Below are 24,277 nucleotides of genomic sequence, written 5' to 3' on the forward strand. Positions count from 1 at the left end.
AATGCTTCTGCAATCACTGGAAGGTCAAAAAAGTATGGAAGTTGGGATGAGACAAAAAAAAAGAAGCAGGTATCACCAAACAGACACCTAGATTAGAAGAGTGGTATTTAAAAGCTGGTGATTTCTGTGACAGCTTCTTAAAGATGCACCTGTGGAGCTTTTTGTGCAGCTTTAAAAGTGATCATCACTGTATGGGGAAGCATTTGCTACCTACCCTCCACCAGAGACGTACAGCTATGCTTCCTAAGGTGCACAGGAATCTCATGCAGTTGCATATTATTACTTTATTATGGAAACATGATAATACACACATAACTTAAATATTTTTCGTATTGAAAGAAATGCATGCAAAAAGGCAACAGTGAAAAATTTCCAGTTTAGCCCTTCTTGAATGTTTGGTTTTGTGATGTTGTTCCTGAAATTATATACTGCATCTAGAACTGAAAATCTACAAAAAATTTAAAAAGGTTAGTACAGAAAAGTATACACATTATGCAACATTTTCATTTCCTAATATCTGTGCACTTTACTTGACTACCTTTACTCTCTCTGATTTAGATAGAAGAACACAACAAAAGAAATATGTACTCACTCTGCCTTTTGTTCTCTCACTGGGAAAACGAAATATTCTGCTTTTAACAATAACGTATTCTGCACAGCTATAAAGACTAAGGCATAGTTTGTAGAGAAGACATAACAAACTTAGAAACAATAAGGAGGCATTGCCCAGAATCCATTTTTACATCTGAAGATGTGTACATTTTTAGTTAATTTCTCTTCTTTTCCCCAGTTTCCTCCTAATAAAATTAGTATTTTGAAACACATAAATATTTAAACCTACATAAACAAAACATCTCCTGTACTAAAGTATTCCAAATAGAAGTTTCTTCTAAATGATGAGTGCTAAAGATCACCGTTAATTCTAACACTGAAATAGAAAAAATCTGATAATGACCAAGTAGCAGCATAAAACCTTGCCTCCCCTCCCTGGTTTTTAATTTCTACTTGTCTTGCTTAATTTAAGCAGAGAAATGGGGGTGGGATAGAGTGATATTAATTTTCAAATACAGAATTTGTGGTTTTCCATGGTCATATCCCTGTCAGTTATTTAACATTATATCAGCCAAATAAAAAGTTCACATCATCTCTGAAATACCATATCTAACAGTATATATGAAAATTACTTCTCTTTCAACTGTTGACTACATTAGTTTTGAAGCATTTTCTTCTCCACACATTCAGAGCAGTCTAGCTTCTTGTTCTCAGTTGCAAAAATGAAAACAAGAAACAGGATTATTTTAGACTCTAACCTGAAATGCTGCAGCCTCTGGCCTGCCCTTCAGCCCTTCCTCTGAAAAGGTCTCCAGGTGCAGTTTGGGTAGCTCCAGGGTGAAGTCATTCGTGGCTGCTGCAGTACACAGCAGCAAGGCCTGATCTCTGACCTAAAGGGAAAAAAACAGCATCAATGGTAATTCCCCTTCAGACACATTAACTGGGATGAACTGGGTCCCCTTGAGCCCACTGAGTGGACTTGCATTGATCGCTGGACCTGAAATCCATGAATAAATTTAGGACTAATTGATTTTTCGTTGCAAATAAATCTCTAATTCAGAGTGCTGGGAGAGAATGTTAAGAAGAAAAAGCATCTTCCCCTGGTCTGAAATGAGAAGAAAAGACACCAAGGGCTCTGTAGCCCAGCTGGCGTATATATTTCACAGATCTGTCGCCTGCAAAAACCTCGTAAGAAAAGAAACAGTAATTGTACTGTTGTACTGTAATTGTACTTCTAACTTAAGCAAATATGAGCTGTGGAATTAAAAAGTTCATGTGATCACATCAATGAGAAGCTGGCATGTGAGTTCTGTCTACTCTGGTATCAATCCTCCAGAATAAGGTTCATTTGGAAACAACTCAGTCAAAAGTCAAAATTAAATGAACAATCCACAAATAAAGCAAAACGAACTAACCTGCAGCTTTCCAATTAATAAGGGGGGCAGGGGGTGGGGAGCGGGAGGAAGAAAGAGCCGCTGCTTTTTGCGGGCCGGGTGCGGGAAGCACTCGGGCCCTGCGCGGGCTCCATGCCTTTAGCGCGGTTCCCCGGCTCGGCACAAAGCGCGGGCCGCCCCTGGCCGCGCGCGCCGTTGGTGTCGCAGTGCCACCTGCCGGCCGCGCGCGGCAGCGCCGCCCGCGCTTTTGTCCTCGGGCCCGGCGCGGCGGGAACGCCGGAGCGCTCCGGGCAGGCAGCGCCGCGCGGCCCGGCCCGCCGCGACACGTCCGTGCGTCCGGCTGCCAGCGCCGACCCGCCGCCGCGCGCATTGAACGCGCGCCTTCCGCAGCCACACCACTTACGCTCACACGCCGTATGATGCCACACACCCAGTTTTCATTCTATTTAGTACAAAATTTACAATGTCCGCCTCCTGGAGATCCCAGTAGTCAGATTATAGTCTAATACAGACGGATAGGCACACATACAAATATATGTTAGTACAAACGAATAGATTAAATCCATTCCTTTGGCATACACTGCATCTGTTGAGTAGCAATAGTGAGTACTGCAAAAAAAATTTACTGTTCTAATGACCTAATACACAGTCTAATACTAAAACATACACTAAATATATTCTAAAACATATACTGGATATATTCTAAATACATATAAATCAACAGAGATACCATTTACTAAGTACTATTTTAATAAATGTCAGGGGTTTTTAGAGGCTGCCTTGCCCACAAGAATGCACTGAACATGAATTAAAACATAAATCTATTCATTTAAATCCCAGATTACTTTTCTGTAACCACTTACAAAATTAGATTCTTGTAAAATCTTGATTATGAGTGAACAGATTTCAAATAATAGCAGAGCCTTTGAAATCTGCTCTGATTGAAAGAAGCATGTGCAAATCTACTGATACAAAGAAGAAGAGATTTTATTTTATTCGTTCCTCTGTTCTGTGGGAATAGGGAGCCCTACATTTCCCAAGTTGACCTAAAGAATTCCTGTCAATACCTGTGGCTGCCAAACATATGCACTATGATGCAATTTTTATAACAGGAAAGGTCCTCTACACATTTTTTGCACACATAGTGCACTAGGTTCAGGATACACAGTCCTGTGGAACAAACACACTCTCTAGAGTGTTCTGTCAGCATGTGTAATTCTGGTCAGATGTTAACCTTGCTGAAGATAACAAAATACATTGCTTTAAATACACACACACGCACACGCACACACCACACACACACACACCTGATTTACATTTTTATAGCTTATATACACAGCAACTTTTCAGTGTCTTTGCTGCCAGTATGCACACAGATAAAAGAAAACATTAATGTGGATTAAGGTACTAAGAATTTATCAACATCAAACCACCAGTGTTTTGCCTTCTACCCTTCTGAACCGTAGTCAATAGATCTAAATATTTTACTGCACCCTGGCCAATTCATTGTTTGATGTTTAAAAACTCAAACAGAATCAAAGAAAATTTATTAAATTTCAGCCCCCAAATGAGATACTATTAGCTTTGAAAGTCAAGTTTAACTGCGATATTGATGATTCTCTTTTTTCTGTGACAAAATTCACAAGGGAAATCCCTATGTCAAAGTACAAAAGCAGATTGCTAATACTAGGGGGAAAAAAACAATGTATAAGCAATGTAGGTATAATATATACACAATACAGACAGTAGAAGTCCTTTTAACCCTATTAGTTTCAAACTCTCTATTTCAGTATTGGGGTCTGACACTCACTGAACAATAAAATATAAACCTCATTTTTAAAATGGCTGCATTGTGGTGTACAAATGCCATTAATACCACTGCATCAGAAAAGTATGCTTCTTAAAGAGAAGAAAATATTAAAAAATTTTGATATGAGGATTCACAATTAAAAAACAAACCAAATACTTTTTTGTGTTTGTAAGTACTTAGATTGCAGAGAGTACATCTCATTATCAGTATGCATACCGAGAAACTGAAAATGAATACAAACTTTTCCTTTTGCAAAATCCTCATGAGGGTCAGGAAAATTGTAAGAACAAAAGACTGGGTGTATGCTGTACAAATATACTATACTGTTTCACTAGAAGTGAAAACACTCCAAGCTGCCTACCTATTCAAGGACTGGAAAGCAATAATGGTCATGCCTGCATGGACTCATGTTGGAGAGACCAGATCTGTATGAAATCTTAGTAAAAACCTAATTTAATACTTCTGTCTATTGGCTTTTTGAGATCCAGAAAGAAACAGGAATTGGGAAATTGTATTTATTTCCTCATTTTCTAATGCAGTAAAAACAGTACTCACATATAAACTTACATTACAGAACCATGAGGCAAAGATAAAATGGGTAATTTAATTTCTTTTTTAAAAGAGGGTATTTTTGGAAGCTCAACAGGCAAAAGAACAATCCTATGCAGCTAATTTAAAATGCAATTTTTAGAGCTTTTTTGTATTTAATGACATTTTTTTTTCTTACATATGAACTCTAAAGCAAGACCATTTTGTCCGAAAGGTCTCCTGAGGCTAGAGAGCTTTATGTTAAAATCTAAAACATCTAATCAGCTAATCAGGCTTATTGCAATGATGAAAAATGTCTAAAACCAGTTTCACTTCCCTATATTCTAAAATTATATAAATTTATATTTATCCATTGTTAGTGATTATCCATTGTTAATTTCTGATTTTCGTAAACATAATTTTATCTGAGATTGGGAAAAGTTTCAAGAGTGATTTTATACAGAGGATAGTTAAGTATCGTGACCGCATGCTTCCAGATATGATCATTACATTTTTCAGTTTAGACATATATAAATACTATATGAAAACAGGCAAAATCACAAATCCACCCTCTACTACAATACTCATAGCATTTTAAAATAAAGAAGAAGAGTGACTTATGACAGTGTTTAACTTTTTAATTAATTAGGAGAGCAACAAAGAAGACAACACTATAGCCACTCAATTTAAAATCAATAAAGTACTCATTAATTCAGATCAAAGCTGAAACTGAATAATAAACTGAAGTTACGTTATTGACTGAGCCAAGGTGTAGAATTTGATGGACTAATTCTACATGTCCAAAAATGAACTTTAAAATTTTCTGCTGCTCTAGATAATAGTAGTTTTGTCTGCAGTCCACTCTGGTGCTTACATTGGTTTTTCTGTGCACATTTTGATGTGGTATATCCAGTTATGCCAATAGAGACATGATACTAAATGCTGGGAAGTTGTAAATGGTATTAGAATGTGCTCAGCCTTCCTAATGGTTTTTCCCAGTTGCTATCTGACTGGTACAACAAACCCAAGATTTTAGTTTTTATTTTGTTCCTAATTCAATGCTTTCTTATGGTGAAAATAAAATAAAATAATTTATGGATATAAACTTCACAATGTAAGCTATATATGAGAATATTTTATAATTTCAAAGTTCACTAACTCTACATTATAAATACTTATTTTTACACTTATTTTTCTTTTCTACTACTTTTTAAATAGCATATTATCTGCAATTTAAAGAGCAGAAGAAGATCTACTGTGATTTGGTGATAAGCAAATGGAAAATAGTGATTTAATCTGTTTGTCTAAGATCACCATATTGCTGATACAACTGCAAATACAGAAATCATTCTAAGAGTACAAGCAAAATGGTTTCTACCACACTGCTATGTGTTCTGCATGTGACGTACAACAGATAAAAATGAGTTTGGAACTTTTTAAGTAGAACAAAGCAGTTTGAATGTAAATCTTAGTCTTAACCACAGTCTTGCAAGTCTGTGTCTGATTTAGCTGCATAGTGTCCGTACCTCCAGGGCAGCATGTTGAGTGGGGGCCATATTACACAAGTTTAAAACATGCACACGTACCCACAGTCCTTTGCCAAGGGAAGCATTTTAACAGAAATAAGTTACATAGTAACTGCTTTGAATAGGCTAGTATTTGTTATAGTGTTATACAAATGATTATAGAACTAAGAAGAATAATATTTTATACATTGTTGGATAGAATTAAACCTTCATGAACACTTCTCTTTTTTTCACATTTAATATGAGTTGCTAAAGTTTTCTTACTCCATATTAAAAATACAAATTAATATACAGGAAGAAGTTCCCCCAACAATAATACTGAATAGTCTTGATAACAGTAGTTCTTCAAGTAAGTTGCTGATACAGATTATTTTCCTCAGGATACATTCTAATATTTGGGGCTCTCTAGAAAATCTAAAAAAGTGATCAATCTAAGTGTGATCCATTTAATGGAATACAGACACCAAATTATTTGCTGCAGGATTTGGCACAAGTAATATCCAAAGAAGTACCTCCCACAGCACCCTGTCAGATCATAGAGTAAATCTGTTAATATTGGTTGTTAATACCAGTCTGAGCCTGCTCTGAAAGTAAGGAAATTAATACAAAAAGTGTATATTCATCTTATCAAATGAGGGCCTATATAATTTCAGATACAATATTTTCCATCAGGATGTTTCACCAACCAAGGATCACTCCAGAAGTCAAAAGATTGCCTGTGACAAGTCTGTGACAAGACTGCGTATCTTAAACTGAAGGCACTTTAAATCAAGCACCTAAAAACTGGGAAATTATAGACACAATTAGAGAGACAATGAGGTGCGGGATGGTATTTGGAACCAAATTTGTCAATTGAACTGCAAAAACACCGCATCAAACCTTTATTTCTTTTTTCCCCGAGAGGGATAAAAACTAAACTACACCAAATCACAATATATTTTGCTCAGACAAGAGTGTCTTATAGGACAGAAAGGGAAACAGTTTAATGGATACTTGTTACATAGCCATCACAGTTAGGTTTGAGTCATCATTAAAAGCCATCAGATCATTGCACATTCATTCATCAAAAGAAATATGTCCTCAAGTCCAGGGGTCTGACTTCTGTTGATAGTGGAGGTTTAAATAGCATTTTGATATACCTTAGTGTAGGTGGCCATACATTATCGCAATTAGTTATACCAAATATTTACCTCAATAGAATAACTACTGAAAATCTCTGTATTAGCATACTGATTCAGTGACTGTGCTTTCTGATTACTGCCATACAAATTTGTATCTAATTACAAAACAAGCCATTTCACAGGTGCTTTCTAAGAGAGCATTAATTACTGAATAACAGTGTTTGTGTAAAGGAGATATATCTCATAAAATTGATGTTTTGGGTGTGCTTGACTTTTTTTTTTTCTTTTTTTTTTCCCTTCAGGACTAGTCAAGATTATGGAAATTAATTTGCAGAGCAGACTACCATCCCATACTTACCTATCAGATTAATTCAAGCTTTCTGATATTACTACATACACACACTGCATGGTCAGTTGAATAAGATATTAATTTGATCCACAGTTGGTTTTTTGCAAATGTTGACCACGGCACCTAAGCCTCTCTATAGTTGCAAGATGTGCACTACAATACATGCCCTATGAAAAGGTTTCAGTGACCTTGGGCTGAAAATGAACCTATGTCGGGAGAAAATAACCATTAATGTAGTCAATAATTCCACAATTCTCAAAACAAGGATTTCTCTTTACTGAAGGCAAATTATATATAAGTATTCAGCCTTTTAAAAAACCCAAAACAAACAAACAAACAAAAAACCAAAAAACCCCACCTCCACCAACAAAAAAAAAACCCAAACAAACAATCTACCTAAAATAAAATCAAAAAATCACCTTAAAACCAACAAAGAAAACCAAAATATAGAAACAAATATATCTTGAAATTAGTTACTTAGATACATCCAAACTGAAAACAGTTAAGTACATGGATATGACATTCGGTAATGTCTTATCTTTACTTTGTGAAGGTTTTTAAATCCCTCTTGAGCTGGAGTACCATTTTTAGCTTGGCTAGGTCAGAATGACACTGAACAATATGAGTGATGACACACTAGACAGCTATATGGACAGGGTTGTCATCAGCAAGCCAGCTGTGCTAACACCTGTATGTCCTGCACAACTGATCTTTAGGAACACGGATCAAGAAAGTCAGATTGCTAGGAGGGGAAACAAAAGTCATTCATCAAACACTGAAATTAAGAAGCGCTCATTTGAGATGCAGGAGGAGAAAAAGTAATATTTTCATTGCACTTTTTTCTTATTACAGAGAAATAATAGCTGGTTTTCTACTGCAAACTTCTTACAGAAATTATTTAGAATTTTAACAACCTAATTGGGTTTTCTTGGTGATTTTTTTGCCTGTACAAATACTCACTGTTTCAATAGGCTTGTGATAGGGCCAGTTGAGAACAACCCAGGTCCACAGTGATGGACAGACTTTGAGTACACATATAAAGCAGGTTTCACAGTTAATATTCATGTGTCTAACACACAGATAAACCATCTTGGGAGTGTTGTTAGGTTAGGCAAAAAAGAACTAAGTTGAGATCTCTAAAATGAGGGCTTTTAAATCACTATTGAGATAACTAAATAATATGATGGACTATAAATCCCAGTTTACTGAGAGAAATGTGGCTGATCAGTATACCTGAATGTGTCAGGTCATATCTACTGCAGTCTGACAGGGACAGCTAACTTAAGTCTCATAAGTGTTCTCTTCTTCCAGGACCTGATCAATTTGTGGTCTCATTGCTGCAACTAACAATTATTGCCACTTACACTTGAGTGTTTTTTCCGATGTAGTCACTTGTATATGGACTTAAACCTATTGCAAATTAATTCCTTGCAGGCCATAAAACTGTCATCATAAGGAAATGCATTTGATTACTATGGACCACATCAGAAATAACAACCAACTGCTACAACCTTACTAATTCTCAAGTATGCAATGGCCTCACCCCATCTCCAACTGTATTATATAACTATTATATGTGCTGTATTATAAAAACCCAAACCATTAAAATAGATAAAGAAATATAGTTCTGTCTTTGTATTTTAAAAAAATATATTATGGGATGGATGATACAGTGTTCATATTTTTTTCAATGACAGAGTCATGGGACCCAGATCTCATAAGCAGTTTAGGGGCATTTCAGAGGAGACAACAGGGGCCGCAGCGAGGCAATGAAACACAACAGTGGATGGATTTCAAGGCATGACTGCTGACACGTCTGCATGGAAGTTGTTCTGCTAGCTAGCATATGAACCTTTCAATCAGCAGAAATGAAGTGCACTACAGAAGTGGACAAAGAATAATTCTTCTCTCCAAGTGCCAGAAGGAAAGGAGCACACTGGATAGGTGCTTTGATCCCAAAGTGATCAAAGCACTGGTGTGCTGGTGTGTCCCAAAGTGTCAGAATGCGTAGGTTGCTAACTCTGGTATTGGGAAAAACAGTGAGCAGGTTGTATTTGATTAACCTGCTAAAACAGCCAAATCCTAAGCAGCCAGGACAGACTATGATAGACTAAACTTGTCAAGATTTTGATAGTTAAGAGTACAAGGAAAACCAAAAAATTTTCTGTCACTTTGAAGACTGGCTCACTAGAATGACTTCTCATGGTGGTGTATAGCACAGGCTATATGTAGAGAATAGAGATTCAGGCAGGCTGAAAAGGAGGCAGCTATAGCAGTGTACCAGGTGCAGTCTCTGTGAGGACGGATGTGTGCAGGACAAAGTGGGTTCTAGACACCTCTGGTTCCCGACCCACCACAGGTCACAGCTAAGCCCCACAGCTATGCTGGCAACCCCTCTGTGAAAATGAATTTAAGAATGAGAAAAACCCATCACACAGGGAGAGAAGGAGGGAACAAAAATACTGAATATCTAAGACAGAAAAGAAGTGACGCAGAAACACTTAAGGCACTGGATTAGGTATTTCCTCATAGCACAGAGAGAGGGCTGTGTTGGGGCATATCCACACCATATTCCATGACAGATCCCCTTCTAGAGGAGGTCGAGGAAATCCTTCAGGATAGTTCCTGAAGGAATTAATATCCATGGAGAGTCCACACCGAAACAGATATTCTTGAAAGATGGCAGCCCACATGGAGAGCCCACAGTGATGCAGGGAAACAGCATGAGGAGGTAGGAGCTGCAGAGAGGAGTGGGTGTGGACTGGCTGCAAACCCCTGTGCCTCACAGCATGAACAGAGCAGTCACAAGTGAAGCTGAGATTAAAAGGCAGGGTAATGCTAATTTTGAAATTGTTTCTACCTCTCCAAATCTACTTCAAAAAATAAATTAAAATAGTTTTCCCAGGTCAGCTGTTTTACCTGTGATAACTACTATGCAATGTCTCTATCTAGATCTCAACACATGAGCTTTCTCATCCTGTTTTGTCCCCCTGTCCTCTAGAGGAGGACTGAGAGACCATCTGGGTGGGCACCTGGCTTGCTGCCCGAAGCTAATCCCAAAAAGCACTCAAACTGAGAAGCAATACAAGGGGAAGTTGAAGATTTCAGCAGAGATAGTGTAAAATTATTTCTTCCTCTGATGGGATTACAGGATCTCAGAATATTCTGAGCTGGAAGGGACCCACGAAGATCATGAAGTCCACTTTTAAATCACTGGCCCATACAAGGATTGCACCCACAACAGTGGCATTATTACGATAACTAATAGATGATTAACTACACATTAAAGAATCTAGTAATGGAAATGAAGAGATTTAATATCTCTTACCTGTTTATACAACCAGAATATTAAGAAATCAAGAGGAAATTAATAATGGAACACAGTTTATCAGCAAGCATAACAAGGATTTATTTTATAACAAAAAATAACCTCAACGTTTTGAGAGGAAAGTGTTTCGAGAAATAACTTATTTTTCATACATAAAAAAAGGACTGCCCATGGGTTTTAAAATAAGACATGTTCTTCAATTATTTTTCTTTTTATTAGAAGACATTTTAAGAAAACTTTCTATGTTTGAACTTCAAGTAGATGGAATTTCCTTTCATCACTCTTTCAGTGAAATTTTATTTATTTCTGTTATCATTTTGCTATTACCCTCTGGTCATCTTCAGTATTTGAGAATAAAACTGAACCAAACCATAATCCTCTTGAGGTCTCTGTTTGTCCTTGGCAATATTCTGTTTTGATTTTTTTAGTTTGTTAAAACATTCACTTTGCATTTAGGTATTTGTCCATAATATTTAGATGGTATAAAATGAAGAAAGATCTCTTATATTATCAGGAAGTTTTGTGGAAATGATTCAGCTTCAGGCATAGGATAAAGATAGCTAATGTGACAAGACCCAGGGTAAGACAAAATATAACTTTCTAAAGAACATCTTGTAATTTATGAAGGACAGGAAACTAGTTGCTAAAAATATTTTCTCTCTTAGCATATTCAGTGCTCAAGTTCTTCAATGGTTATGCTTCATAAATATTCACGAAGATTAAAAAGGCAGCTCCACAATGGTCTTGAAAGAATCATTCTGGGCACAAGCATGCCCAGGCACTTTTTGGCAAAGTCAAATGTATGATACTAGATGTTTCATCCACTCATAGTGCAGGGCAGAAAGTGGTGTAAATTATCTCTGGTCCAGGGGCATATTAGAAGCACACACAGAGATTGTTTCCCTTGGCTCTGATTTCTCCTGCTTTTGTTTGCAGAATGTTACACCCCTATATACCCAAAGGCAGATGATCTAGTACCCATATTGTTGACTTCTGGAACTCTTGAAGGGATAGAATATGGAGAGGAATGAGGCTACTTTAATGGATCAGAATACACAGTCTTATCCTGAGTCTAACTAAGATTACTAAGGATGTCTGAAAAATCCCTCTGAGATCTATAGGTAAAAATTTAGCATTATGAATTAATAATACAGATCCTGAAGTGATACAGTGGAATTTTGTGGATATTTGCTGATGAATACATCAACCCAGAAATATCAAAACCTTCAATTTCAAACTCCTGTAAGTAAAGCTGCAGTTACTAGTAGTACTTCAGTTGATTCTGAACTTTACCCATTTTCTTTTGATGTCTTTCTTAAAACAAAAGTAAATCCCAGAATTTCTAGTGGAGAAAGAAAGGCTTATGGTTCTTTGACTAGTACATAATCCATTTCTTATGTTCTGATTTTTTACTGGGTGAGAAACCCTTTAAGAACAACAGTGTAAACTTTATCATTTACACCTCAGCCATGTTCACTAATGCTAGGTAATTAGTTACCATTATGATGTAGGGTTTACATTTCAGATATTTCCCAAACAAAATCAATAATTTCCCTTTGTTCTTCTAGGAGAAATAGTATGTCAAATTTTGAATTATTCACAATCAATTTTTTTAGTTCCTGCTGAAAGGAGCATCCTGACATTTCTAATTCTTGTGTTTTCTTATTCTTTAGGTTGACAAACCAGAAAGGATAAATTAGTTTGCTACTCACTAACGTGCTACAAGGGCTTAACAACTGTGTACATCAAGAATTAAGAAACAATATGGTAACTAAATTTTTCAGAAGAAGGATGGCTGTTTCTTTCTCAAGCAAATCACTGCATCAGGTTAATCAGTACTAAGCATGTGGCCTTCTCTATAGCCTTTCCCCAAACACTTCAATCCTTGTGCACATAATGGCATTGCTTTCAAAACCAAAATGTAACCTTGCAATCCAGGACAATGAATTCTGAATGCCAAGGACATGTATCTCTTACTGCAAAACACAACACCTTCTGCATGACATGAGTTTTTATGCTTAAAGAAAGCCAGTATGAAAAAGGTGGGGGCAAAAAGCAAGATAGTTTCTACCAACACAGTTTGCTGCAGCTAAACCACACAGTTTTCAGTTCTGTCACTTTCTTGAACATTAAAGGAAAGAAAGACTTGAAAAAAGTATCTGAAAATTAAATTAGTTTTGGTGAACACAGAAACTAAAATGAAGAATAGATTCCCATGTTGCTGTGAATTCAAGATGTGATAAGGGAAATTAACACTCCAAGGTAATAAAAACACTTATTTTGCTTTGTTTTGCTCTAGACTAAAAACAGTTCTAAAACAATCAACAACTAGAGCTACAGTTAAAACAGTCCTTTTGCCTAAATAATTAATATACAAGCTTTGTTGGACTTTCAAATAATGCTATACCACAGCAAAACTGTGCAAGTCAAAGAGAATACTTAAGATTACTAGTCAATTTAAAAAATGCCATAAAAATATCATGAAAGTTTCTGACTACAGGTTACATCTTACTGTCTTTCCTTATGTTTTATCATGTATCAAAGACTAAAGTAGCATGCACAAAGCCATTTGGTTTTATTGCCAACATGCATGTGACATCACCAAATGACCTCTGGACTTAGCTCCATAGAAATTGTTAGCTATTTGGATAGTCAACTGTCTTCACTTGGTAACTAGAAATAGTGGTCTCAGCTATTAAGGGAAGAAAAGTGGATTTTTGTAGTTAAGTTTTGTAGTAAGAAATAAGAAGTTTGTGTACTATAAAATTGTATTTTACTTCACTAAAAATGAACAGTTTTTTCGGATAAAAGAAGTTGAAGGTGGAAATAAACTCTAAGAAAAGGAAGCCACCTTACAACTTCTACTCCTCTCCTTTCCTGAGCAAAAGCAGTGGTAAAGCTTTGATATATTTAGAAATACAAATCAGAGGAATAATTTTAAATTCTTACCTTATGAAGAGTGTCTTCTACAGCTTTCATATGACTAATGATCAATTCTCTATCTCTATTACAAGACAAAAAACAAGAGGTAGATCATAGAACTGAAACTTATCTGATTTAGAAATTAATTTTCTGCTATTTTTTAACTATCACATCTTTTCAAATAATTGTTGATAACTCAAAGTATTATGTTTTTGTCTCTCCTTTTTATATCCCCAATGCAAACCTTAAACAATAGTTCGTGTACCACTATTTGTAATATTTCCATATGAAATTTGTTTCTGTTGTGGACCCTCAAACTAGCTGCTGTTATGGACATATTCATTAACAAATATCATTTTCTTGAAGAGTTTTAGATGTAAAAGGCATGTTGAGTGGAGTTATCTAGCAGGAAGAGAATACATTCTCTTACATTTCTAAAAGTCCAGCCAAATATCCTATCTTTACAATAGGGAGGTTTGGAGAATGAAACAATTCTCTAATGCCCTTTTGTAGATTAGGACTTCAGTAAGAAAGACAGCTCTCATCAGCTATGCTGTCATGAAAAACCTTGGCCTCAACTCATGATTGACAGAAATAGAACTGAAGTTGCATAATACCATATGACTTAGGAGAAAAGAGAGCATGACCATAGGAAGTCAAATAGAATCCATGCCAGAAAAGCTAATACACTTTAATATTCCACAACTGTCTCTCATTTTGCCAGCTATGTGTATATTTTGTTTGAGCTTTTACAATACCAGAATCCATAGAATCAGTATGATGTAGGTTGGAAAACACCCTTAAGGTCACTGAGTCCAACCCTTACCTCAGCACTGCCCGGCCCACCACTAAACGATGTCTCCAAGGGCCACATCTTTTAAATACCTCCAGACTCTACAACTTCCTTGGGCAGCCTGTTCCAATGCTTGACAACCTTTCAGGAGAGGATCTTTTCCGAATATCCAACATAAACCTCTCTTGGCACAACCTGAGGCCATTTCGTCTTGTCCTATCGCCCCACGTCACTACAACCTCCTTTCAGGTACTTCCCTCAGCCTCTTTTTCTCCAGTCAAAATCATGGCATTGTTCCCCATGGAATGATGGCTGCTTTCTCATTTCTTGATTCATACTGTTTTAACAGAAAATACAGGAAAGTGGCCAGAAGAGTAAAAGTGGCTTTTACATTCCTAATAAAGTCACATAGACTTTTCTATTTTCAGGATCCTACCTTTCTTTGGACTAGATTGACAGGGTACTTGGTTGCTGGCTGGGGTTAAACCACAACAGAGAGAAATTACCAAAAGACTACTGTATTTTTGACTGGTTTTTTTACTGTTTCAGACACTTTTATTAATATTGCTTCTTACTCAGGAGGAAAGTGAAAAGAACTGCTATCCACCACTTAAAGAAAATCAAGTCAGCCATTCTCAGAACAAGCTAGATATCTTGCTGTCTTTTACAGCACTACAAAAATTTAGGAAAGAAACTGAAAGACACCCATGCATTGCCTACAATCACTTAGGTCATGGAATTGATATTAAAATAAGAGTTTCCAGATAAGACCAAAGTCAGTTTAGCTACTTTGCTTACATGTTCCAAAGGAAGAAAAAGACACTTGCACTTTTTATGAAGAACAAGTAGAACAGTTTATGTTAGAATATAACATAGAGTTCTTATGGTAGAACAATGATGGTGGGAAGTTTTCACATCAAAAAAACCTTTTCTGAATATAAGAATGGCCATAGGGACTCCTTAGTGGAGTGCATAGGCACTCCTTAGTGGAGTGCACAAAATAGATTGGGGCAGGGTGAAAAGGAGAAGGCTTTTAAGAACAAATCCTTCTTTGGGCCATAATCTGCTTTGATACACTTACACTAAATAATATTTGTCATTTTAATTAGCTTGTTAAACATATCACTGATAACTATATTAATTACATTATTTTGCTGGTGCATAAGCCCCTTAAAGCTTCTAAGCTATTCTTCTTCAGAGGTCAAATCTACCCCACATATAATGAGAAATTTTAATTTTAAATTGAACTTTTTTTAAATCTTGGCCATGAACCAATAATATTCCAAGTGCATACTACTGTAACAGGAATAGATAACAAAGTCTGAAAGGATTTATAATTTTATCTGACTACATAACTCTAAGAGGTTATTAATAATCTTATTCAAGTCAACGGAACAGCTTTTGACTACCAATACTTTCAGAAATGGTCCCTGAACATTTCCTTCCACTCTTCAAGTTATAGTATAAAAAGGCATGGGGCTTACATCTAAATCCAAAGCTCTCTGAAATCAGAAGAAATATCTATACTATTCCACAGATAAGCCTCGGTCCAAAATGGGTTTCAGCCCCTTTAGAACAAACAATCGTTCCTTAAACAAACAGAATGTGAAGGATCTATTGAAGAGATGTTGTCAAATCAGTAAGGCAATTGGCAGACAAAATGCTTATGCATTTTGGACCAATAATTTGTAGCACTATTATGGGATAACTACAGAAAAAATAATGTGCAGTATCTTGAACAGTTTTCTTTTTCGAAGTCTATCACTGAATTTCAAAGAGAGACAGATGTACTTTTGTTTTCTAGCATTACATTAGCTAAGGCTAAAACCCTGTGCATGAAAGTGAGAATTGATCTTTTGTCTGTTTTAAGTGATCTCCCCAAGGTCCCAGGGCTCACTTGGCTGCCGTGCAGAGGGCACTCTCTGCATCGCGGATGCTCTCGCTCAGTCGACGCTTGTCCTGCTCCAGCTGGGTAAGAAGTCTATTTTGCTGACGCAGAAATCGATCTCTCCTTCTCAGCTCCATCGTTGCCTCGGAGAGACTCTGCAAGCAGACAGAAAACAGAGTTACTTGTCAGCCCAAATAATTAACTTCAGTTTATGCCATAGGCTATTAAACAAAGTGGAAAACAGACTACACTGTGTAGTAGATTTGGACCATTGCATACTAAGGTTTTATGAATTCTCTACCAAAATATTACCAACTTAGAACCCTCCAGTTTTTAGTATATTGACTGCGTACAAATATATTTATAAAATAAAATTATTTTTTGATCAAGCAGGGACATACACTATGCTACAAGTACTAAATTTACAAATATTAGATCTAAACGCAAAGGAAGTATCAAAAGTACAGTTTTAAAGAACACAGTATGTTCACAAAACTTAATTTAAAATAAATATTAAAGAAAGGAATTCACAATGAAAGGGAATAAACACAGAAACATTTATTTAAAAATTTTACACAGTTTAGAAATTTCAGTAGAATAGATAATCTCATACTCTCTGTTAGTGCATCAAGTACAATCTATTTTATGGTGCTTTCACTATTATAAAATTAGTTTCCCAATATGCAAAATAGTATATATATTTTCTAAACATTTCTCTCTGGCATAGAATTAACACAACATGCTTTAATCAATTCAGATTAATCCAATAGGTGAAAAATAGCACACAGGACTAATTAATATAGAATCTGGCTGGTTTCTAGTCCTTTCTGCTGGGATAAATCAATACATTTATAGACTGGAGTATTAATAATTTGATTTCATAATTTGTTACATGTTACATTTCACTTATAGCTGTTAATTGCCTTTTTAGAAAGAAATTATAATCAGTGGTTATAAGCATACTTTTACACATAGCATATTTCCTGATAGATCCTAAAATACAGAAGAGAAGGCTGCACAGTTGCAAGACTGAGCTCTTACACACCCTTTTTTCAAAATTTATGGGTATATTTTCTGCTTGAATTCCAAAAATGCTGTGCATAATTTGTACTCAGTACATGTCCTGAGTATCGTGGAACATGGAGATGTACTATGTCCTGACTCTGGAACATGGAGATCTACTATGCTGTGGATGAGTGTGAAGAACAGTATATATAAAATGCTGATAAAAATTTGGAGGGTGCTGAAAACTCAACTAACCTGAAGAAATTGCAGACCTATTTAAGGGTTAGAGGCATTTCAAAAAGCATTATGATAGAGAAATTTTCTATAAAATAACAATCTACAGCAAAGGACTGCATAGTCCTGTAAAATAAACTGTCATCTCTGGACTGGCATAAGTCTTCTTCTTACATTCCTAAAGAGAAAAGGCAACCAGTACTTCAACAGTGATGCATTTTGAAGGTACAGCACCATCACTTGAAGACTTGTGAAGGAATTTACAAAATCTAAGCTGAAATTAATCACAACTGTAAGAAAAAAACCTGAAGTTTATTTAAGAAACTCTAAACCTAGAAATGTTAATATTATTCTTGTTCAAATGACTGCAGGTTGAATAATTCCATTTTGACTCTTATGTCTTTATTTTCAATAAACAACTGATATATTTCCCCTAAGGAAAGATAAACACACAGATAGCATTCATCCACTGCACAAGGATATTCAAAACCAGAAGCCTTGTTTTCAGAAATTCTACCCTTAAGCCACTGGCAGCTAATCAAATCTCTGTCTAAACAGATGACTTTGTGAATTATCAGATTTTCAGAAATTTTATTTCCAAGAACTGAAATGTGGATTAGCATGGATAAAAGGATCCATCTCTGGTTCAAAAACAAAGAGCATTATCTTCTTCCAATTATTTTGTTTACTGTTTGCTTTAAACACTGAGGAAAGAGTTCTGAAAACCAAGTCAAGTAACCCCCTGCCCATATTCCCACCTTTGAAAAATGGACTATATTTGAACATAGAAGGTCTCTATACACAGAACAAGGTCTCTATTACCAATGTTTGGTCCAACCCAGCTTCCCACCTGACTGAAAAATCTGGTTTTAATTAGTTTCTGCTAGTATTTTGATGCAAGAAATTTTTGATGCAGATGCTGTTGAATGGATTTTGGTCCCAGCATCCTAGCAGTCATGGGAGAGAAAGACAGGATAATAGGAACATTATGCATATTTATTTTATTTTTATTATAGCTATCCATCTGCAGGGGTAGAAGAGTTGTTGGCTCCGACATAAATCTTTCATTACTGACCATGAACAGTGAAAAGACCCACTAGTCAAAATCTTCTGTGAGCTGCTAACTAACCTAGGTTACTCATTGCAAGCACATGCCTATTAATGAGGCAATAGCAGGGTCTAACTTTTTTAAGGGGCATGGTCAGCAATCCATGCTAGCTGGTGATGAAGCACTATAGAAATGGTTAAATCAAGTATCTCACTGAAGAGCTGCTCAAAGAGCTATTCAAAGAGAACCCCATTATTTACAGAAATCTCTAAAGAATTAATACTTTATCTAGTAACACTGCAATATCTAAACAAAATGGAAACTGATTTTAGCACTCCAAAAGCAGTTTCAGCAATTACTTGAAGCTTCTTGCTACTGTGGGTTAAAGTCAAGCCTTGGAAATGTTCAAATACAGTGTGGTGTATTATAAAATAATGGCTGGTAAGCCTCTTTTTTTGCTTCTTCAGATTGATCTAATTAAAACCCTTGATAAACTTTATGGACTCTAATATTTCCAGCTGAGTGACTGAAACCAAGAGGGTGTGCCTCAAGGCAGCAAGGCAACAATGATAAGCAGCAGGTTAGCCACTAATTTCTCAGCTAGGGTAGATTGTGAAAGTGTGATGTTCTGATATCCAAGAAAGTGTTCAGGAGAGAATAGGATAAATCAAGTTTAATAACTCTGCTCCTAATTGTTCCCTCAATGCTCCACTCTAATTACTTGGAGAACTCTCCTGACTGTCACCTGATATTAAGTTGTTGGAGGCTGAGTGTGGAGCAGTGAGATAATCAATAAACATTTAGTGGGGAGAAGAATGAAGATCCCGTTAAGCAGTGGGAACCTGCAGCACCCAAAGCCCTTCTGCTCATGAGAAAACCTATGGGAGAGCCATAGTGATTGCAAAGCAATAATCCAAAGCACTGGTTTTAGGCTTTGAGGCCTTTAGGCAACAGTACATTTGAGAAAAAAAGGTTAACACGGTCATCCTAATTACAGCCCATTTTCACATTCTTCATATATAAGCAAAGACAAGCCAATTAGGTAGAAAGGAAGATAAGGGAAGTTTTATTTGTATACTAATTAAACCCCTGATGAAATTAAAGGAAAAACATACAGCTCTGTAATTGTGTCTGAGAAAGGTCACTTCAGGTTCAGTTATCAGAAAAGCACAGCCTTGAGATATTTCACTTAATCCACAATATAGCCCTTATTTTGCCCCCCAGGTCTTAGTATTTACAAAAATAAGAAAATTTCAAAACCTGATAATGCATTTATCTTGAAATGTTTTCTGTGGACAATTACAACTGTTAGAAAGTTGAGGCTAACTGTGATAAGAAGAATGAAGGTTTTAAAAACCTAGTGTGTTTGCACACAGTTCTGTGAAGATGCTGAGCTTTCACTTTCAAGTACAAGCGATTCTGAACCAACTTAGAAGCTAAACTCCAATTTATTAACATTCTGTAAAATGCCATTTATCTTTCTCGGGTTTTTAGGCATTCGGGTGCTAATTCAGACATCACTGCACTCCTTCCTCTCCAGTCTGCCAAATTCTCACAGATCAGTTGAGTTTTCATCAGAATTTTTAGAAGGGGTTTCCTTTAGAGACATTTAGATTTTTGACCTATTTTCCCTCACAAATTAAGCATGAAAAAACATTTGTTGGAGAGAACAGCAAGCAACTGATAGCACTGAAGAAAAATCTCATTGGCTGTCTGTTGGCTTGGTCCTTCCACAAGCTTCCTTTAACAAGTTTAGGTTTTGCAGTCAGGAAACTTTTTATTCAAAGCCCATTACAAAAAGAAATCAAAGTTTAATATTGTAATTCTTTACACATAAAAAGGACTCTATTCAAAAGATAACAGATGGACAATCACTTCAGATGAACAATGACAGTCATACAGTTTAAATTCATGCAAAGCATGTGTGACACATTTATACTGAGACTGTATTTTCCAAGATCAACTAAAGCTAGATCAAACTGCTTAGTAAATTAGATTTAAATTACACAGACACAACACAGCAGTACAAAATATGCAAATACACCGCAGTATGTGTATAATGAACTAATTTGTGAAATTGAAGATTTTCTCTTTCAGATGAAATTTTATATGCATATTCTCTATTTAGATGCAAAATATTACTTTTTAAAACTACATTCTGAAAGCTGTCCTACACCTACAACTAATAAAATTTCGGAATGAAAAGAAGTATAGAAAGTTTAGCCAGCATCCATTCCTTCAGCAGTTTAAATACACTTCCCGTTATTATTGCTGGAAAATATAATGATCTCTGAGTGCCCCCCAGAAGTCTACACATAACCTAGAGCAGTTTCAAATGGTTCAAATCCAACAGGTACAACAAGCTACATTAATATTTAATGTTTACCATATTTTTAGTGTTCACCACTGCAATGCAAATCAAATACATCAGCTCAAACTATACAGCTGAAATTCCATGGGATGTTTTTTGAAAAGAATCTTTGTTTATCAAGAAGAAATAGAAATTATGCTTCTTCTAAGAAACATTTAAATAAAATTTTATTTGAGAGTCATTCAACAGATGGGGAAGGGAAAATCCATACATTTACATTTTGTAAGAGATTTTTCTTACAAAATTTACTTGAAATTTGAGGCACTCATGTCATGAAAGCAAATGACATTCATCACCTATGTACGTGTAGACAACAGTCCATTTATTGACAGAAACATAGCCCTTAGACATCCAAGCAAGTTTAGGCACCTCAAACACCTCACATGCAGTGATTCAGGCTGGATTAGAGTGCCTCAAAGACTTTCAGCTACGTTTAATATCTCTTTGCTATAGTGCAAACATTTCTCAATGGAAAATCTATTCTGATCAACAAGAAAACAATCTATTTTTCAACTGCATTAGCTCAAGATATTTAGCAAAATATGACTGAAAATGCTTTGTGAAGTCATTGAGTTGTGTATGTTTTAAAGTTATTGTGAATTAAAAGAGTTTAGTAATTTAAACAGAGTAGCTTTTTCTGAATAATTTCACACAATAAAATCTCTTTCAGAGGACACATCATATGCTCATTCAGCTCCAAAGTAAAACTAAACAAAACTTTTAAAGTGAAGTAATTACAAAACATAAACTTCCCACACAAAACCTATAGCCTCATGGACTGTTGATGGAGACCCTTTTGAATAAGAAGATGCTCTGGGCCTTTCAGACATACACTAATCCCAACAGAGAACAACTGAGACCTACTTTTAAACTGTGGTTTGGGAAATGATAAAATACATTATAAAACCCATCCACATTATAATTTAGAAATTTTAATCATCTACTAAGCTAAGTGAATTAGTATTACTGGAAAGCAGCAGAGGATTATATCACTTAATAGGACAAATACAATTTTGTAAAAACTCAGGCTTTATCACTATGAGTTTTAAGAATAATCCTTGAAGTTAAGTGAGAATAAATTTTTGGAATCATGTGCATGGTGGTATGAGTACATGATCATTCACTCCTTATTCGATTTCTGACACACTACCTCAGGACGGATGTTTCTTTTTTCTCCTTAGAAATGCAAATTTCTCTCCCACCACAATATTTAGCCCTTTTCAGTAACAGACTAGAAAAGACTCAGCCCTGCATATGTAGCAGATTTTCTGTTCATTGGCAGTGCCATGCCTCTAAATCAGATACTTAAGTGCCACCAAAAAGGAATAATGGGGTTTTTCACTGTTACACTTTTTACCCTGGTAGTCTCTCAGCCTGATAGTTGATACAGTTCCAAGGTTTCAAAAAGATGGTCTACACCTGGATTACATTAGAAAAGATGAATTTTCAAAACTGCCATGTACCTGTAAATGAGGCACTAATATTACAAGCAAACTCTGATGCTGCTCTGTAGCACTGCTCTCTGCAATACTGGTAATTTTGCTACGCATTATCTACATGTGCACATAAGCACACACTATGCAAGGCAGAAACACAACCAACACTTAGATTTCATCTTCACTTTAAAAGTAATAATCTGTCACATGTACATACATAAAAATATTTAGTTGCATTTCTATGAGGACACAACACATTGCACCAATTTCTTGCATTTCATTTGTAGCCTCTCTCATCAGTCACAGCTTCAAACCGTCTGTCTCTGATCATGTCCTACTGGTCTCAATGATCTTGCATTACCAGTGACATTTCTAAGCCCTGTAAGAGACTATTTTAAGTTCTCGAGAAATACTCTTCCATTTGCTTTGTATCAGAAATTTGCTTAGAATGTTTCTGAATGGTAACAGTCAGTTAAAACAATTCAGAAAGAAGAAGAAATAACAGCAATAAAACATTGACAATGACAACAATTTATTTACAAAGTAAATAACCACAATTTAATTCCCACTGTTTATTTAAGAAGGAATACAATCTGAATACATGACACAGACAAAAAGTCATCTGAGTCAAACTAAATGACACAGCATTCTGCTTCAGAACTAAATTTGAGAACAAATATTATGGTACTCTGTCTTCAGACACTGGTTAAAAAATGGGAATACTAGGAGTCTTCAGAACAGTTTAAAAGGAAATTTCTAAATAGAATTTAAGGTTCAGTTCTGAGTGCAAAAATACACTGTCCATAACCTCAATGTACTGGTGACCCCAGCTAAGTTTTTTTATGCTGAAGCCCTTTCTTGGGAGAGGCTGCTGCACAATTCCACCAGACACGCGTACATTAATGTGAGCCATCACATTGAAGAATTAGGGGCAATGACAAGAATGTCAATTAGTACCACGCAAAGATTTGATCTTGCTTCATAAAGAGTTTTTTATTTTCTTTAATTAATTAATTAATTAGACAAATCTCTTTTTTTAGTATGGCACTAACATTAACATGGGCTTCACAAAAGAGTTATCATTTTATATGATTTACATTCAAATATTGCATTCCCCTTCAGATGAGTTCTGACCAAATCATACATGCAAGGTATGTGTGTTTCCACAGAGCCCCAAATTTATTAAGTGCATTAATGTTTTATTTGACCATCAGGACAGCTACATCTTGCATGATGTACCGGCAGGGAGAAAACACACACCCCTTTTACTTTTTAAACCTCAAAATTTAAGAAAGAATTTATAAAGATGTAATTTTATATTAAAAGGTCTATTCTTCAATATAGGTCACCTCTATCCTTTCGCTTATTAAAAACTGGTGAGTAGTCACCTTAGCAGAAAAAACCAGATACAGTAAAACAAAATTTAACTTACATAAAAGGCAACTCTTAAATCATTCTATTGAAAAAGCATCAAAGATATATTACATCCCAATATTCAGCAAGGAGATCAAAGTGCTATAAAGACATATTGATTAGATGTCTCACTTCCTTCTGGATATGCTTTGAGTCATACCAAGTGCCAAACGAGAACACAAAGCTTAATAAACAAGGTATAAGTTTCCCTGAGCATAGCAAATACAGATCCTTAAATAGGGAAGTTAAACAGTGACAGTGAATTCAGTGAAAACTGAATTATTATTTATATTTTTCTCTTTTGGTATATTTCTTAACTATAAGACAAAATGGCGCCATGATGGTACAAAACTTGGAAAGTTACCTACTTCACTATAAATGACAAATATGCCTACCGCCAGGTGATACCATGCAAGCAATTATTTTAGTAAACTAAGTATATTATTATTAACTTTTTCTAAGAACACTTATTTCTTCCTTCTCACACTTGAGAAATTTTCTGATAAACAATGAAGTAGTATTTATAAAGAAATGTCGGAACTGCTACTTAGAATTGAGA

General features: G+C 35.7%; 1 protein-coding gene across 1 annotated transcript in view; it reads right to left on the reverse strand.

Annotated features, from left to right (window-relative positions):
• The window catches only part of CCDC171 (coiled-coil domain containing 171), a 153,982-nt gene that overhangs the window by 41,895 nt on the left and 87,810 nt on the right, over window positions 1-24,277 (reverse strand). The window contains exons 21-23 of the mRNA XM_058044445.1: window positions 16,221-16,366; window positions 13,558-13,612; window positions 1,311-1,442 (exon numbers count right to left, since the gene is read on the reverse strand). Of these exons, the coding sequence (XP_057900428.1) occupies window positions 1,311-1,442; window positions 13,558-13,612; window positions 16,221-16,366 (333 nt within the window). The remainder of the gene's footprint in view (window positions 1-1,310; window positions 1,443-13,557; window positions 13,613-16,220; window positions 16,367-24,277) is intronic.

This window comes from Melospiza georgiana, chromosome Z (assembly GCF_028018845.1).
Source record: "Melospiza georgiana isolate bMelGeo1 chromosome Z, bMelGeo1.pri, whole genome shotgun sequence".
NCBI classification, from domain to species: Eukaryota; Metazoa; Chordata; class Aves; order Passeriformes; family Passerellidae; genus Melospiza; species Melospiza georgiana.